The sequence below is a fragment of the Mesoplodon bidens genome, assembly GCF_964165515.1.
Source record: "Mesoplodon bidens genome assembly, chromosome: 16".
NCBI classification, from domain to species: Eukaryota; Metazoa; Chordata; class Mammalia; order Artiodactyla; family Ziphiidae; genus Mesoplodon; species Mesoplodon bidens.
In genome coordinates, this window is record NC_138173.1 from 31,355,362 (window position 1) to 31,375,683 (window position 20,322).

Below are 20,322 nucleotides of genomic sequence, written 5' to 3' on the forward strand. Positions count from 1 at the left end.
TGGTGGTAATGCAAAATATTTTAGCCACTTTGAAGATAATTTGGTAGTTTCTTAAAAAGCTAACCTTAGTCTTACCTTATGATCAGCAAAATTATACTCCCAGGTATTTAGCCAAATAAGTTAAAAATTAATGTCCATACAAAAACCAGCCCACACATATTTATACTAGCTTTACTCATAATTGCCAAAACCTGGAAGCAACCAAGAAGTCTTCAATAGGTGAACAGGTAAGCAAACTGTGACACATCCGTACAATAGAATATTGCTCAGTAATAAAAAGAAATGAGCTATCAAGTCATGAAAAGACATGGAGGAAATAAATGCATATTATTAAATGAAGGAAAGCAGTCTGAAATGGCTACAAACAGTGTTTCAAACCATATGACATTCTAGAAAAGGCAAAACTATAGAGACATTAAAACCATCAGTAGTGTCCTAAGGATAAGAGGGATGAATAGGTGCAACAAAGGATTTTCAGAACAGTGAAACTAATTCTGTATGATACTGTAATACTATATGATATTATTCATTTGTCAAAATCCATAAAACTACAACACAAAGAGTGAACTCTGGTGTAAGCTATCGATTTTAGTCAGTAATAGAGCAATACTGGCTCAACAATTGTAACAAATATCTAATACTAAGTAAGATCTTAATAATGGGAGAAACTATGTGAGTGTGTATACTGGGAGGAGGGGGGGCAATGAGAACTACCCATACTATCTGCTCAACTTTTCTGTAAACCTAAAATTGCTCTAAAAATAAAATCTAAAGATAAAATCTAAAAATCCATTTGCATTGTTGTTCAAAAGATAAAAAGTTAAATGGTTGCTCTGATACCAAAATGTAATTAATAATTCAAAGATATATTGTTTAAATTGCAATTATTTATATAATTTATTATTTTATAATTTTTTAGATTATGAATACTTGATAAAGAATGTTGTGTGTTAGAATACTCATCTGAAAGTCTTTCAGAATATTAGCATTCATTCAAGAAGCTGGAAGATCTAGTTTACAAAAGTGTATCAAGGAATGTCTGTCTACAGGGTCCCCAAATGGACAATTTATTCTCTTCTTAATTGCAATTTTTGTTTTTTTTATGTTAACATTACATCACTATGTGTTACCATGTAGTCAATGTGCATTAGATCTCAATCAAAATGTCGAAATACATAGTTGTGAAAAATTGAAAAGAAACAGTAATTCATCATTAGCTATTATACCTGTAAGTGATGTGTTTGTGCTGCCACTTCTGTCCTGTTAACGCATACCGCTTTCGACGAATATTAAATTTGGAGCTACCTCTTGTCTGGTCAGGTACACCACATCGAGGCTTCTTCATCCAGCTGCAAAAAGCAATATTTTCCAGTTATTTACCAACAACTCTAATCATTAATTTCAAAAAGAAATCCATTGAGAAGTTATGGCCGTGGTAATAAAAATGGGAAAACATAAAGGAGAATTTTGTCAGTTTTCTTGCAATTTGAATCTAAGTATTGTAGAAAGCATATTTTTTCTGGAATGATCAAGAATCACTAGTTTATAACTCATATCATTTAGATAACTTTTCTCTCTAATTCATTTTGAGCTAACTGTAAACTAAGATATTCTGATGCTTCTAACTAGAATCTGCTGTTAACAGATACATGACCTTGGGAAAGTCTCATTCAGAAAATGAGACTTTTTAAAATAAATTATCACTAAGGTCTCTTTCAGCTTTAGCATTCAACAATTTTTAAAATCTATTACATGGACTAAACTCCAGGAATCAAGGAGATATATGCTACTCTCTTCTAGCTTAAATAGAAGGAAATTGTCGTTTAGAATAACATTTGCCTTTCTCCACATTTTTCTTCTTTACCATTTAAGCATTACCCCAATTTTCAAATAACAGTCATTCTCTTTGAACGTTTAATAGTAACTGAATTCACTGCTTAAGAATTTTTTTTCTGAATATAATGTTTAGTATGACACCAATAAATTTTAAATATTAACATTGGGAAAATAAAATGCTGGTTTTGATTTATTGATTTTTAATACTTATATAGGTACAGTTGTCTAATTTATTTTCTAGAGAGTCTCATTTGACCATTTTCATGTATTCTATGTAGTCTTGCTTCTTGTCTAAGGAGAAAGATTGACATGACTTTTATTAGTTTTTCTTTAGTGACTAAAAATGGCTTTATCATCCATTAGGCCATTTATTTTAACAATTACAGAACTGAAGCAGAATCTTCATGGCATTACATGCTTCAGAAAGTGGAAATGAGCAAAAGAATCAATTTTTGTTATATTTCATCAAATAATTTCTATACTCTTTAAATGGAAAATAATTGACTGCAGAGATGACTGTCTAAAGATGTCCATTTTGTGAAAATGACTGAAATAGTTTACATGTTACATGGATAAATCAGCTAACTAGATTTTATAAACATAAGAATAACATCATGCAACAATGAAAGCATGACTTTTACTTTTTAAGAAAGAAAACACTTTTCTGATAAGCATTATAAGTTTCTCCTTTTTTATTCTGCTACCAGTAAAAATGTAGAAATTGCAGTTAACAGACTTAACAAACTCCATCCTAGTTTATGATGCATTGTAGAGTTACTTCAGGAAATCACTCTTGCCCTTATTAAAGTCTCCAAACCAAATGAGATGTCTTATAAATGCTAATTCCTAGAAAGCTAAACAGACCTATGGAACTGAAGTCTCTGGAGCCAAGAATTGAGACCTTTTACTTTTAACAAAAACTCCCAGAGCACTCTGAATTAGCGGTCCCCGACCTTTTGTGGCACCAGGGACCGGTTTCACGGCAGACAATTTTTCCACGGCGGGAGGTATGGTTCAGGTGGTAATGCAAGTGGTAGGGAGCAATGGGGAGCGGCAGATGAAGCTTCGCTCGATAGCCACCACTCACCTCCTGCTGTGTGGCTCTGTTCCTAACAGTCTGTGGCCTGTGGGGTTGGGGACCCCTGCTCTAAATCACTAAATTTGAGATATATTTCACTAGAGTGTAAAACACTCAAGGGCAGGGGATCTACATACTCCCTGTACCTGTACAACCCCTAGAATTTAAAAGAAGTTTAATAAATAGGTGGATAGGGATATTTTTTAATGAAAACATATTTTTATTATATTCTGTAAGATCTAGATACATATTCAACTAACAAATACTAAGCATTAATGGTTAATATTAATTAATTAATGATAATTTAAGTGGTTTTTATCAATGGGTATTTCATTAATCATACTCTCAACAAAAATTATTATATTTCTTAACCAAGTACTTATTCTGACATCTCCCTGAAAGTGCTGTGAGAATAAATAATTATTAAATATGAATAAATTTACTTAATGTGGATGTGATTACACTTACATTTAGCTAAAGAAAATATTGAAGTAAACACTCTAGGGAAAGAAATAATTTTGAAATGGATAGTGGGATAAAATTTGACAATTTGTATTTATCCTGATACATTATCAGATGAAATATGTTTTCAATGAGGATATATTATCTAAAATTACTTTAACAATACATAAAGTTAAAAGATGAAGACAGCCATTGAAACATTTAAATTTACTAATGTAAATTTCCATTTTAAGTTGTGCATATGTTGGACCTAGTAAAAGTTTTCTCAATGAAACATTGCATCTTCCAAAGGACAGGGGTTTTAGGGATGAGTATTAGATTCCTATGATGAAACATATCTCTGCTAAATTCCTTATGTATTTCTTCAGCTTTTGTCCATTTCATATAATTTTCTTATGTTCCAACTATTTGTTTATATATTTACTCATTATATCCTGATCCATTTATCTTACAATATTTTAAGCTTTTATAATACGCTAAGAGATATATGAAAAAAAAAGTGTGTATGAAAAGATAAGGCAAGGGGCTCTTGCTGAGCTCCCAGTCTAAGGCAAGTCATTCATGATAAAAAACAAAACAAACAAAAAAAGAACAAAAAAACAATATAATTAGTTAAATGTTCTCACATCTCCATCTAGCTATCTTGTCATCATTTCTAATTTTACATGTAATTTAAAATTATGATTTTTCAGCTCCAAACTTGCACTAATTCTGCTGATACCTTATCTCAGTCCAAAGTCTTTCTAATGCCTAAGCCAGGTATCCAGGTAACATCTTCCACTTATCTCTCCACACATCCAATCAATCATGATGTAGTCTCTTCTGCCTCTAAAACTTCTCTATATCTCTCACTCTCACCAGTGCCTTCTCACTCCTAAAGATAAATCTTTTCAAAACACTGAAGTATTTACTACATGTTCTAAGTATGAAATGCTTTTATAGACAGAATCTTATTCAGGCATACTTAGCAAGGATGCCCCCCATCTCCCTGCTTCCCAAGATCCACACAAGTTCCTACAGAAACAAACCTCTTTCTGCCTTTGTATACAGTGAACTCTGTCTGGAATACTTTTGCCTCCTTATTTACAATGACAATCCTAATCCTCCCCATTTTTCAAATCCCACAGGTACAGTTTACCATCTCAACACAGCATGTATTATAGTGTATATTACAATATGTACATCTCTGTCTCTGTCTTCTACTAACCTGCGAGTCAAGCCAGAGAGTCCTGTATGGGACTGGTGTCCAGGGAAGCTTCCAGTGAAGAACATGAAGCAAATAAACTGTCTTCATGTATTTTTTTTGCACATACCAATCTCCCCCACTATCCTATATGTTTCTGGAGGACTTTGTAACTCTTACACCTCTGTGCCTTGAACAAATGCTTACTATGCAGAGAGATGTCGTGTGAAACTTTATATAAAATTAAATCATAATGTAGATGACTTAAGTGTAAGAAATAAACATAAGAATAGGCATAATGTAATATAAACTAGTAATTTAATTCAAAGAACACTTAATGAGGGTTGGTCAAGATAACTCTATGTTAACTTCACCAATATATGTACCCAAATATTCTGGCACAGAGATATTATCAGGCATTAATTATCAAAATATGTAAAATCCCAAAAATATGATCAGAGCGCATCGTGACACTGAATATGACACACAGTATCTGAGCTAAATCTGTCCTTGGGATTTTTATGTGATTCCAAAGTTTGTTCTTTAATTTTATAAGCATTTGTTTCTTTCTCTTACAATTTTTAAAGTTCTCAGTGATATCAAGAATGGTCAGTGTTTACTAGAACTCATCAATGAATTGAATGCTGTCTAATACTAAATGTAAAATTGGCATGTTAATTTTGTTATTCAGGTAGAGTCTGGCAGTTCATTTCTAGTTATCATGCATCAAAATGTTAGTTCTATTCATATATCAATTTGATAAATCCCATATTTACCTATACAAAAGAGTGCAGAAGTAAAGAGTGCAATTTTACTTTTGCATGCAAAATTAAAATTGATTGTCTCACCCAAGGTAATAACTACATCATATGAAAAGGAAAGGTGTTGACGTGTATGTGTGTGTGTGTGTGTGTGTGTGATATTTCCACGTCGTACGTTTTTTTGTGAAAGTATCATTGCTAAAACACTTATTTTTTTCAGTATGTCAACACACACTCATATACCTGTGCTTCTTTACTGACTCATTTGCTAAGAATTTTAAGTTGACATTCCAAAGCAAATAAAGACATGGGGAATGAGCACTGGGCTGGGGGGGTGGGGCAGTGAGCTACAAGAGAGACATTTTGTAATTTCAAGTTGTAAGTCACGGCACCACTCCAATTTTCATAAATATAATACTGATATTCATTATTGGTTTAACTGTTTAGGATATAGAGCATTTTTAAACTAGTTTGGTGGATCATTAATGTCTTTGTTTAAATTAAGTCAATTTAAAAATGAAAAATGTGTAAAAATCGGTTATCTTGTGAGAAGTTACATTATAAAAGTTACATTATAAAAGTTACATTATAAAACTTTATCAAAAGTTGATTTATAAAAGTTGGAAGCAGGGATCCAAGAGCCAGACTGCCAGTGTTCCCATCCAGCTTCACTGACTCACAAGCCCTGTGCTATTATTCAGTCTACTGTTTCTTTCTATTCCTTAGTTTCCTCTTCTATAAAATGAAATTATGTACTATTATTGAGTTAATGTGAAGATTAAATTAGTTAAATCATGTGAAATACTTAGAACAGGTCCTGGCAGATAGTAACTGCTATTATTATTAACTTATAAGTATAATACTTAATATTATTTTTAAAATATCAGGAAATAGTTATACTAGTAGTAGTAGAAGCAGCATCAGTAGCATACAGATATCTATGTTTCTACATTTTTCAGTTCACTTTGACTTGTATGTTGACATAAAGCACTTTGTTATTCAAGACAGGGATATTCCTGGTATTTTGATAACAAATATGCCAACAGACACATTATCTTCTGTTTTATGTAAATAAAGTAACAATAATCTTCTAAGCAAGTTTACAGTAATGTTAAAAGCCACCATATAGGAAACAGTATCCATTAGCTTCAGTTAAAAAATAAATTAATTAGTTAGGCATTCATGTCAAACATATAGGGCTACCCACTGCATGACTCTAAGAGGTTCCTTCAAGTTGTAGTCCATGCCCCTGATGCCCCTGTAGTGGGGCTGCAGGTAGGCAGCTCCACAATAGAATAAGATGGGAATTCCACGCTTTGGGGTTGGGGCTGTGCCACACAGTGGACCTGTGTACATATATCTACCTTTACCAAGGGAAAAAACACTCAAAAATATATATTGTGTGCCTTATGCATTAGTAATCTTAGAAAAATATTCATCAACATAATATATTAAACAGGTTTCTATCCTCCAAACATTTCCAAGTTCTAATGAAAGGTAAGAGTAATACCTATGATTATAGTTGTCCCAAGAAATCTTTCTAGAAATTTTAGAAAATGCTTATATTTATTACATTAAAATCCTTAGGCTTTGCTTGTATTCAAGTTCAATAATCATGAAGAAGATTTTTCAAAAGAAAATTAACTTAGGGCTCAAAATGTAGATAGGTTGATAGCTCACTCTGATCCAGAGTTTCTTTTTTTCTATCAACTCATTAGCAGCCTGCGTGGACCCACATGTTATTCCCAAAGCTGAAACTGCAAAGTTAAAGTACTTAAAAACCCAAGCACAGAGAATAAGTGTATTAAACCTCCATAATCTGAAATGTGAACAAAAGCTCTGTTAGAGTGTCACCTCTTTCTTAAGCTTTCACCTCTCACCTTTTACCTTTTGGAACGGGGCTCTAAGGACCCTGCTCATTTAGCTGTTAACCAACCCTCTGCAGCTACCAAAATGTGGATTGACCTATGCTATAATGTTATAGCTTTGAGTACCACTGTTATGTTAAAAAATAAGAGAGAAAAAACTTTACTGATTGATCTATCTTTTATATCCAAATTGAAAATGAAGAGTCTTAACTTGATAATTTAGACAAAAGAAAAAAAATCATGGAACACGTGGATAAGTAAACTAAAAAGCTTGTAGTTCTTGATATATCTAAATAAATACTTGAATTCCAAAATCAGGAGTTCAAATATCACTACAGTTTCATAATAATTCTTTGAATAAAACTACTTATTCAGTTTGAAAATAATTTTTAATTAAGACAAATTTCTGGGCAAGATTTAAATAAATTAAACAGAATTACTAAGATCATCCAGTATATATGTATAAATGTATATGTTTGTATGTGTACACATACACACACACACACACACACACACACACACACACACACACACACATATATATATATATATATATATATATATATATATATATATATATATATATATATATGTATGGAGAGAGAGAAAGAGATAGAGATAAAAACAAAAAGAAAAATCACTTTACAAATCCCATCAAGTATGCTTCAGGGCATAGCATTGTGCACACACAAAAAGATAAACTAAAATTTTAAAATACTTATTATTAATATTATAAAAACATATTAGACTCATTCTTATTATTGCCTTGCTATCCTTTTCCGTCCTTGCAAAACACTGCATTTTTATGCATAACATAGATTACTTCACTTATTAAGGAATTTAAGTGAGCTTGCTTACTAAAATTAACTAAGTAACCAATAATTTAAAAGAACCATTGCAACATATGATAATTAGCTCATTTTGGGTGGGGATGGTATAAGTATTTACCACTACTATCTCTCCAATATCAATGTTAATTAATTCAAAAGCTATATAATATGCCACTTAAGGTAATTACCAAATTTGTTGCTGAAAATGGTTAATTTCTTCAATGTAATATAGGGATTATTATAATTGGCATCATTAATTTTAATTACCCAAGAATTATAGATTGAATCCATCAAATCTCTGTCTGCCAAAAAAGAATATAATTACTTAATTTAAAAACAATTGATTTCAACAAGACTCTAAAATTAGATAAATGTTTATGGCATCTGAAAATGAATCCTAAGACATTATTTTAATACTGATGAATAATTCTAGGTCTCTCATTTTACTACATATTTTATGTAATAAGACTTAGATGAAAAAATTTATACATTATAATTTGACTATGTAAAATAATAGAATGCAATTTCAGCATGGATTGTTACCACACATTCATTTAATATTACAGAAGCACAGAAAATTGCTTAAGTAGCATGATTATAGGGATTATACTTACAAAAATGGTACATAATTTGAACTGAGTACCCTGAGCAACAATACCCCAAGACTGGGGATACATCAGTGGAAAAAACAGACAGGAAGCAAATGAAGCTGCTTCTAATATGAAGCAGGGTTTCTAGTATGAGTGACAATGAGAATGACACAGAGGACAGAGGAGGCATCACAGTCTAGGAAGGGAAAGGATGAGGATTCAACAAGGCTTTAATGGGTTCACCTAGAAATAGCTACCAAGTGTAACACTCTCTTTAAAGAGAAAGATAAGTTTTTAATTTCAAAATAACTGAGTTAGAACAAAACTCTTTTAAAGAAAAAAAAAGCAAGCAGAAAAACTGGTTGGTTTTAAATTTAAGGCTGCTTATTTAGTTGATCTTTTCTTTATAATGCTATAGCTCACAGAAATGTTACTTTAACACCTACACACTGACACATTCCTTTCTCTTGGTCTGGAATCTGAGACACTGTGTGCCAGGAATGGATCCGTGTCTTTCTCTGCACCTCTGCATTTTTTACTTCATACTGCTGTTCAGACCCTTTTCCACGTGAATGGTCCAAATAAATCCTGCACATGTTCATCTTCCATTATCTCCTGATAAAGACCTTTTTCTAGCTATTTTAGGGAATCAAACTTACCCATCCTGAGTCTTTTCAATGATTAGCAGGGGCTTTCAAAAGTGGGGGGAAACCCAAATGACAGCTTGTATAGGGCTCCACTCTCTCAATTTTAGTATCTAGTAATAAACATATTAAAATAATTTGTTTCCCAAGTCACCATTTATTGTATTTTTAAAAACTGTGTCATAATTTCCAAAAAAGTGAATTAGAAGGTATCAGCTCTGTGTTAGGGAACAAGAAAGCTTGTCCAGAGCACTTTTTAAATTGTTGGGATAAAGAGTGTAATATAAATGGAGTTCTGTATTGTACACAGCAACGAAACACAGGGCTTGCTGGAGGTTTTGCTTATTAATTTAACACTATATTTATCTTGGATAAGAGGTATGTTATGACTTAAAATGAACTTTTGATAGTATACTATTAAGAGAGAATTGCAATGATTACAGGGAAGTAGATCCAAAATATCAAAATTGTATTCCCAATATTAATAACAGGTTTCTCATTCTCACAGAATGCATTATATTAATTCTTCATTCTGTTTTCACAGACTCAAGTCAAATTCAATATTTAAGTATATATTAAAAATGTTAGGAGAGGTAATGTATTTATTTATTTAATTTTTGACATCTTTATTGGAGTATAATTACTTTACAATGGTGTGTTAGTTTCTGCTTTACAACAAAGAAAATCAGTTATACGTATACATATGTCCCCATATCTCTTCCCTCATGCATCTCCCTCCTTCCCACCCTCCTTATCCTAATTTATTTTTTCAAACTGCTTGAAAACTGTTTAATCTTCAAGCCATTGTTTTATGTTTTTTTCTGTTTTGATGAAATAGAAATAGTATGACTAACATCATACTTTAAGTATTAGAAGGCAAAATACAATTTTAAAATTATATATTAAATTAATTTAACATGTAAGAATAAATTATATACGCCTGAGTCCAGGCACTTTAGGTATTTAAGAAAAATGTGTCCTTTCTCAAAGGTACACAGCATGGTATAGTGGAAACTTCCCCAAGTAAGTGTCAAAAAATCTGGACTCTGAAGCTAATCTGGACTTCAACTAGCCTTTGACTTTCAGTTTTCTACTTGGAAAAGTAGAGAGAAAAATGTATTCTTATCTTCCCTATTGTGTAGGTTTAATGTGTGTTGATCATTATAAATGCTGAAGTAGATTTACTTATGAGTATCAAAGACTCAATGAACACAAATAATTCGTCCCTGCACTAAAAGAATTAATAATTTCCTCCTTTGCTGTCTAGAAACAATAATGCTGTTTCATAGTGTATTTGTGGTAAAACAATTTATGACTGTGTCTAGCTATACAGTTAACTTGAAGTTCCTTTGAAGAAGAGACTATGTCTTTTGAATCTGCATATGCCTCTTTCACAGATAAAATGCCCAGTAAAGAGTGACTCGTTGAATAAATAAATGAACAAATGATTGATAAAACAATAAATAAAATAGCAAATATAATTCAAGAGTAGAAATATGCCCTTTGTTACTAAAAGATTGAAAGCACAGACTTTTCAGTGAAAACTCTTCCCTTGATTTAACTAGTATGAGAATTGTCACTAGCAGAAAGATAGTAAGCTATTAACTGGCTCTCTGATTCCCTCCCCCTCAAAAACAGAGCCCTGATTTGCAGTTTCCTATTTTCCTCGGTTTCAATATTTTGACTTTGGCCAATTTCAAGCTACTGCTGTGATATCATTTAGGGAAAGAGATGTGCACACACTACTCCCTCCAGCCATACAATCCAGCTCCAGCACATCACTGATCACCACTCTTCCAGTAGTGGCTTCAGCTGTACATCTACTTTGACTCCCATTGTTGGTATTTTCTTTCCTATTTTGAAAATGTATTCCTAAAGTCCAGGTGAATAAACTTAATTTTGTGTTTTAATTTTTTATGAAATCTCAGGGGAGTGGATTTAACATAGGTTAAGTTCCAAAGAAACGTTCATGAGACAAATCATTCCATTTGTGGTTGGTGGAGTTCACTAAGGGATTTTCAGACCACTTAGTTTGGTTCAAGAGCTGAGAAAGAAAGAGTGCAGATGCCATTACTTACTCAATTGTGTTTCGGTCCACTTTTCCTGTCATGTTAATGCCGTAGAACTGCTGCATCGCAACTAAAGCAGACTGCATGGTCTCTGCAGAGCGCAGCACCGACATTCTGGGGTCAGTCGGTGGAAGGTAGCCGTACTTCTGTAACCAAACCTGCAATAACAAGTACACCTCCTTTTAGATCAACTTCACAATTTAACAATAATTTTATGGTAATTAATTTCTGTCTATAGTTGATTTTTAAACTTTATTTCCTCTTCTAAGGGCATATATTATTTAATTTTGTCTCTTTTTAACACATATTATGTAGTTTAGGTTATTTTAGTATAATTTCAGTGGTTGTTACAGATCTTTCTAACATACACACAAACTCTAATTGTAAAGAAAAAGATTAATCATTTGTCTCAAGATTACACTGTATAGAGTACTATAGTAAATACTGGATAAAATCACAAATAAGATCATCCCTGCCCTCTAGGAACTCAACTTCCCAAAATGAAGATATTTTTTCAACAATATGACCCCACTGAGACATCTATGTTGAAAGGGGAAGTTAATGTGCATATGCCACATCTGAAATGTCATTTTCCTGAATAAATAACCACTGACTACAGCTGTTACTAGTAGCATCATCACATGTAGACCGATTATTCTATAATGACATTTGGGGTATGAATTCTATGCAACTGGTCTATCCAATTGTAGCTAGATATCTTCAAGGACAGGGAACAGTTTCTCATGTAAAGGATACACTTTCATTTATTTACAGTGATTCACTTCAAACCAAATCATGTAAGTGACCAAACTTTTCACATACAGATAAAATCAGACTATTTAGTTGAGAATATTTGGCCCTCTCCTTAAGGATATCATGATTTTAATTCTGGTCTTCGCTAGCGAAGAGATATTTGGGAGGATAGTGAGAGGAAGATATTGATGTTGAGCTCACACCCAGTCGTGATTACAGTCAAAATCAGAGTCATTTAAGGTTAGATTTAAAAAATAACCAAAACTTGGGTTATCTGGGGAGGATCTCTACCAGAGAGTGGATGTTTTCTAGTTTTACAATTCTATGCATTCATTTTAAATGCACAATCATATGTCCAGCTCATATCCCATCCTGCTGTCCCTTACTTCAATCTTTCATAAGGCTCTAAAATTTCTTGAAGTGCAGTGAACTACCTGTCAAATTGAGAAAGGCCAGGTAATTCTGCCTTTGGCACAGAATAAAAGCTGTGCTATTTAATGGAAGGTATTCACCAGTATGTGTTTCCCCTCCCACTTGAGTCTATTTGTCATATAATGATCCTGTGAAGTTGTAGCTTTCTCCCAGTAGAAACAGATATTAAATATATCAGCTTCTTAACATGTAAAACACAGGTGGAACCTTTTGTGGTATTTCTAAGAAATTGACCCCCCAAAAGTGCAGCACAACCCCTTGAAAATAAGATAAAACATTTATTCTAAAACTATTTAAGGGATTAGCAAATGCATCATTGTCAGGAAGGTTTACTGTTGAAATTCCACCTAGTAAACTCATCTACCACATAGTGAAAACATGCCCAGACACTCTCCTCATCTAATCTATAATGAATAGGCTGCTAGGGAAGACATATATTCAGTAACCTAGTCAAAAGTGGTACAGTCTGAAATAGACCTTTTTTTTTTTTTTTCCTGAATGAAGGAGACAAAATTTCACTGGCAATATATTATTTACTAGCAAATTCAATACCTATTGTCAACCAATTTCACCCATATTAGATTTCATCGTGATTTTTAATAGTATACATGCACAAATATTCTGAAACTGAACTCTTTTTTTTCCCATAACACTTTGTTTGCATCCATTTCTCACTTGCTATAGAGTAAGGAATCTTGTTGTTAGGTTACTCAAGGGTGCTAAGCTACTGTCAATCATGTTTGTGAGAACAGCAAAGAAAAAATTGTTAATAAGCCCTATGATTTGCATACAAATAAAGACTATAAAATATATGAATTTTAAGTGCATAATGAAAAAATAGCATGATCTAAAAATATGTATTTGATTTATACCTTAGCCTTTCAAACAAATAAGTTAGAATTACATAAAAAATAAATGGTGATTTTTCTCCAAATTCTTTTTTATATTATGTCATTCATCATGAAAGGCTGTTCTTCCAAATGAATAAGAAGTGAATAACTATTTTTAATTGTAAAATATCAGAAAGGCTAAGGGATCTCCCATTTTATGATCAAAGTCTGTTTCTTGGCCAACAAATCAATGTCAATAAGATTATGGGTCACTTTGAGTTGTCCATTCTTCATAACATTGTTCTTTGTTAATCAAGAAATCTTTTCTGACATCATCAATAATTGATCAGGAATAATTCTCAATTAAAATTTGTAATGCATCTTTCAACAAAACAGTGGAAGATCAAACATGGCTATATTGGTGTCACATTAGAGTATGAAATCAGCAAGCCCTCAATAACATTTCTTATTGAAGCAAAGCCTGTTGTAGACAACCTTACTCTAGGTCAATGTAAAAAGAAAGTGACTATACCTACAATGCTTTCAAGTAGTAATTTTATCTTCAGTGCTTCTATATATATATAATATCCAATGTATAAAATACAGATGAAAACAAATATCTACTTAAATAATTTTTTAATCACCAAGGGGATATCCTCTCTTGAGTTTGCTTTTGTTTTCTATTATTTCATTTACGTTGTTGAGACCACAGAATTCTGAGCGTTCAATCATTTTTGGTAAGATAGGAAAAAGTCTGTACCAAACAGCTCTAAATAATAAGATGCTAATGCTCTTTGTATGAGAATAATTTGGTCAACATGGTGATGTAAAACTAGCCAAATGCAAGTCGTACTGTACACTCAGCATCAAGGGTAGAAAACCACTCTGGCCGAAATTCATAGTGCTTTGTAAACACTGACATTTAAGTTTCCAATGAATTAAGATCAGGTTCAAAAAGTGAAGATCAGGAATAAACACTGGCTCAAAATCATCAAAGAAGTATAGGAGTCTCTGGTATAAGCAACCTTATTCTACTCTGTAGAATAAAACGTTTGTTTTACAAACAGAGCAAGATAGGTGGCTTAGCATTCCATCATTCTATAGTAGTGAACAATAAGAAGTTTGGGAAATTGGGATATGATAGAAGTGACATAGAAGAAACCTTTCTTTATAACTTTTTTGTTTTCTACTAAATTATAATATCTTATTTGATAAAAAATTAAATCTACAAAGTAAAATTTGAAGGTACACCTTATCCCTTAAAGACTATGCCATAGACATCCATCCTCATACACTGTTGTATGAAATATATCCCTATTTTGTGCCTTGATGTTTTTTCAATGTTTTCAAATGCACATAATGGATGATTAAGGAAAATTTTCTTTATGTGTGCATTTGGGGGAAATGATATTGAATGTGTAGGGTCCATGTGAGGCTTGAGAATATATAAAGCCACCAGCATAATTCTTGCTCAGTAAGTCATATTATTATTTTATGCTTAATAATTGTTCTGAGTTCTTGAAATTGTTCCTACTGAAGTTAAGATTTGTCCTTGGAATGGGCAAGACTGAAAATGCAGGTGAGATTTAGGTAGTCAGAATTGTGATGAAAGAGAAACTACAGAATCACATATTTCTTGAAAATTCCCCAAGTCCCAAAACAAAAAGGAGAAATGTAAAAAAAAATTGGCAAATTAGTCTTTATTTTGTTTTCTTTGCTTTGTTTTATTTTGCTCACTGGATTGATGTGCATTTGAGAGCACAGAAAAAATATTAGGAGGCAAAAAGTTTTCTTTGAGGGAAAACTTGACTCCTTTTACTGTCTAGGATTCAGCCCATCTCATTATCACTAAAACAGGCAACTACAGAACCTCAAATGGTGCAACAAAATCTAACCTTGAATTACATTCTCTGTGTTAATAATGTATTTAAATACCTTGTTGTCTTGTGGACAAAACTAATTTCCTACACTTAGTGATTACGTAAATGGAGGAAAAACCAGAAGAGTTATTTTCTCTTGCAGAGCAAGAAGATATATCAGGCAATAAAAGGCAAACACTTAAATATTAAATTCTGTGCTAATAGATATTGCCTTTACTAGAGTCTAATGATAATAAATAATAATAAATAATAAATAATAACTAAGGAGTAACAGGCACACACAATTTCAGTAAACTCATCAAGAAAGTGTCCTTGTCGCAAACATTTCATGTAACCATATAGTGAAACCTCTATTAATTGACTTAGCTATCCATATCCATATATCAGGGTGGTATCCTGAAATATGGCTTTCAACAGCAATAACAACAAGGAGGAGACATTAATAGTTCTTATGCCTAATGGAAAATGTAAGCAGAACATTTTTAGAATATATATCCTTATTTAATCTCTCAGGCCAGTACTGAAATCAAGAGAAGTAAATTTTCTTCCTGCTGTTGAGGCTAATAAGTTTATCAGTACCTTAATATAAAATTAAGATATTACTACTCACTTACTCAAGTGAATCACAAAGGCAAAAACCCTAAATCTCCCTCACTGACAGGACCCAACACATTTAAATGAGAGAACACAATGAAATGAAGCACAGACATCCTTCCCCCTGAAAAAAAATTAAATGATTAAAGTAATAAATTTATTAGGGCATGAAGGGATGTATTTTAGATATTATAGAAATTATTGGAGAGGAAGAAAAGGGAAGTAGGGTTTGGAATTTTATTTAACCTGAAAAATCACTTTACCAGTCCACATTCCTATTTGTGACTGAGCCAGTTATTTCAGGCACAGTTCCATTTCAGCTAATGTTTGGTAAGACCAAATGCAAGTTTCATATACCCAGTGATTATATGATACAAATGATAGTACTCAGTATGGAAGAACAAAGAAACGGGTGATAAGTATATTTTTATGATAACAATCACTTCCATTTATATAATTATGCATTTTTATTATATTGGGACATACATTTTAAAAATTATTGGCTTCATGTTAAATTGAACATATTTACTAACAAAAATATTTAAATCTATTCTGATATAATTAACTGAGTTTCTTAAGAAAATGCAACTGGAAGAATGCATTTTAATAGTTGAGTTCTCATTGTTATCAAGTTATTTTCCATTTTCAATATGAAACTTCTAAACATACTTGTAAAATTCTGTTATTAAACAAAATAAACAACTAAAACCTGATCATCCCTTATTTTGTGGTACCATCAGCAAAGTTAGCAAAAGCTTGAGGACATTTTTCACTGACATTCCATATATTCACTGGTTGTAAAGAGTGGCAGAATTTAGGACCTAAATTGTCTAGTCTGAAAAGTGGCTATAAATATGAATTATAGCTACCTATTAACCAAAAAACGTATGTGGGAGCAGTCATTCAGAATTGGTCAAATTGAAAATTCATAGGATAAGTTAATGAGGCAAAAATTAGCCTTTCTGTTCATTCAAAAATCTAAAGGAACTCTAAATCACCATCCCATCCCCACCATGAATGAATCAGTGTTTGAAATTTCATATACAGTATGCAATTTCTTTAGAATTATACTGTCACTTAAATGGCTTCTTAAATGAAAATGAAACAGTGGAAGGACCAAAATATACTCCACTGAGCATCTTACCAATCAAGAGACACTGTCAACTGGACAAAAAGGTGGAAAATAGCTGGGGTCATTAGTAAAAGTTATAATGATCATCATGACCATATTTTTCACCTTAACATGAGATTCTCTAATTTATGATAGAAACTAAAAACTTAGGATGTAAAGGTTAAGGAGACTTTTATCATTCTGCATAAAAGTGAAGACGCAAGATGGAGGGGTTATGGTGATATATGTATACGTATAGCTGAATCACTTTGTTATACAGCAGAAACTAACACAACATTGTAAAGCAATTATACTCCAATAAAGATGCTTAAAAAAAAAGTGAATTGTACTTTGTATTTAGCAACTGTGGGAGTGAAGGCCCTCAAACAGTAATGGCTGAACTCTAGTGATTGAAACAAACAAATAAACAAACAAACAAAAAGACAACAGCCCTTAATGGGATTCCATTATATGTTAGTTATTGTGCTGGAAAGTTAGAGTACTGCGATACATTGTCTCCTTACCTGTCTTTACTGTGAATTTTCTAAAAGACATTACTTGAGCCTAAGTCATTTAGATGATGGACTGAACTTGTCTTTATTGGGCTGGGGTGGGGGTGGGGTGCAGATTTAGCTTCTTCGAGGTAGAGGTACAAAATGTCTTTGAAACTTAGGCACAAAATACCAGAGCATTGTATTTAATACACACATCCACACATTTATGCATGAACTCTCCTATCTATAAAATAAGAAAAAATAAACTTCACTTTTATTTAATGCACAGATTGATTCTGGCTCCCTCACTTGGACAGACTTCATACCTTCATCACCTGTGTTCAAGCAGGTGTCCTGAGGGAGGAGCTGGAGTTCCACAGTACAAACAGGTTTAGTGTGTCACCTTCAATAGTTAGCTCAATTCCAGCACATCGTGAAATACGGCTATTTTTAAATGGATTTATGGATTAGTCATTTTAAAAGGAAGAAATTTTATAATGCCTTGTGATGTGATGGAGAATGACCAAGAAAATATTTTGTACCACATAGATGTTTCCTGCTTATCTCAGGGCAAAGTACTTAAAAAGTTGTCACACTTACATAAATTTTGCATTTCTTTTACAAAGACACAAAAGTACTGTCCTTTTCTGTAAAGACAAGAGGTTGCAAATAAAGTTGACTTTTGAACAATGTGGGGGTTGGGGAGGTGACCCCCTACACAGTCAAAAATCTGAGTATAACTTTTAACTCCCCCCAAATGTAACTACTAATAGCCTACTGTTGACCAGAAGGCTTACGGACAACATAAACAGTTGAATAACATAATTTGTAAGTATGTGTATATTTACATATATTTTATACATTTGTGACATGCCTTTTGCTTATTTTTTTTCCGGTATTTGTAGGCTATGTTGTTCATCTGCAAGGTTTTTTCAAATTGCCGTAAATTGCTAAAAATTTTTCCAATACATTTATTGAAAACTTTGCATGTAAGCAGACCTGCACAGCTCAAACATGTGTTGTTCAAAGGTCAACTGCAATATACTACTCAATAGCTACATTGGGAGTATGAATAAAAAGAACATATCTGTCCCATCAAGATAAAAGTGATGTTTTAGCAATTAGGAGAAAAAAAATGCTTTTGAAAGAAATATGTCCCACATAGAGAGTATTGTTTTAAAGATGCATGTTTGGAAGTGTTTCCATTATCACATGAATTTGTACTGAATAGATATAAATACATCACCTATTAAAACTGCCTCAGAATTTCCTACTTTAAAATTCCAGAAACAGAATTTTCCACCTGTAAAATAACCTGCCAAAAGAATAATTTCAGTAGGTTGTAAGTCCATTTGGTAAAAATATGAGAATGCAACACCTTTCGATTTGTTTTTAAGAACAATTGATAGACATGAGGGAAGATGAGAATTTACCACCTGAATTTTTCCGAAAAACCTTTGCATAACTGATGAATAAGATTATAGAATGAGCCTAGTGACTTGTAGTTATCTAATGACATAGATTTTCTGTTGCATTTACATATCTTTATGAGGTATCTTTTTGTCCATGGCAATTTTTAAGAAGACTACAAATATATGGATCTTATGCTTAGTGAAGTAAGGCAGACAGAGAAAGACAAATACTGCATATTTTCACTTATATGTGGAATCCAAAAATAAAGACAAATGAACAAATATAGCAAAACAGAAACAGACTCATAGATACAGAGAACAAACTAGTGGCTACCAGAGAGGAGAGGAATAGGGGGAGGAGCAAGATTGGTGAAGGAGATTAAGAGGTACAAACAATTGATATATGTATAAAAAAATAAGTTGCAAGGATGTAATGTACAGTACAAGGAATTTAGTAAATATTTTATAATAACTTTATATGGTGTATAATCTATAAAAATATTGAATCATTATGTTGTACACCTGAAACTAATATAATATTGTAAGTTGACTATACTCAAATAAAAAAAGAAATAAACAAATCTTGAAAATGCCATATTTTATAGTATTAAATCAATATTTTCAAAATAATGAAGCATAGTCAGCCATAGAACTCTCCATGAAAAAATAGTTCTAATAAGAGCAAAACAATATAAATGAAATCATTATGTAAAATACAAAGATCATTATTTAATTTTGTCATCCTTAACTTATCTTACTATTTCCATTTTGAGTATGTTTTTTAACATATATAATGTTTAGTTAGTCAGTTCAAAGATATAATGGTAAATAAGATTGTGAAAGTTAAAAAAAAATGACTGATGGAGGAATGCAATAGAAAATGCAGAGATCAATGATCTGATAGAAAGAAGCTATTCTGTTTTAAAGTGAAGCTAATTCCTTAAATTCTCTCCATGACATAATTACTTACTCTCCCTAAGGGATGAGAACACAATCTATCAATATCTATATAATATATTCTGGCTGTGACAATTCCCAAGCTTTTCCTTTCTATCAGGCACTATTGAAGCTACTGAAGTCCTGTAGAGTAAACTCCCTAGAATAACTTCCAAGACATTCATAATTTGGTCTCCAAGTATGCCTTTGTTACTTTGTTGTATAGAGTGCATTTTTTGGTCACACTGATATTTCAGTTCCACCCCCAACAGACCTCCATAATAATAATAACTGTTGCCAGTCCTTTACTGTCCACTAGGTACTAGGCAATTTACATGCATTATCTTTTAGCAATTCTGCAAGTTAAGCATTATTATCTCTATTATCTCTATTTTATAAGTGACAGAATAAAATCCCAGAAAGATTAAATAACTTACCCAGGGACACACCAATACGAGAGGAGTAATCAGTATTCAAATAGAGATCTGACTACACCCAAGGTCGACTTTGTTCTTCAAGGCTGCCTCTTAGACATGGAAGAGACCCAGCTGCCTATCTA

The 20,322-nt window shown here is 32.3% G+C and overlaps 1 protein-coding gene across 1 annotated transcript in view; it reads right to left on the reverse strand.

Annotated features, from left to right (window-relative positions):
• The window catches only part of MMP16 (matrix metallopeptidase 16), a 347,840-nt gene that overhangs the window by 190,595 nt on the left and 136,923 nt on the right, over positions 1 to 20,322 (reverse strand). The window contains exons 2-3 of the mRNA XM_081258113.1: positions 11,331 to 11,479; positions 1,227 to 1,349 (exon numbers count right to left, since the gene is read on the reverse strand). Of these exons, the coding sequence (XP_081114239.1) occupies positions 1,227 to 1,349; positions 11,331 to 11,479 (272 nt within the window). The remainder of the gene's footprint in view (positions 1 to 1,226; positions 1,350 to 11,330; positions 11,480 to 20,322) is intronic.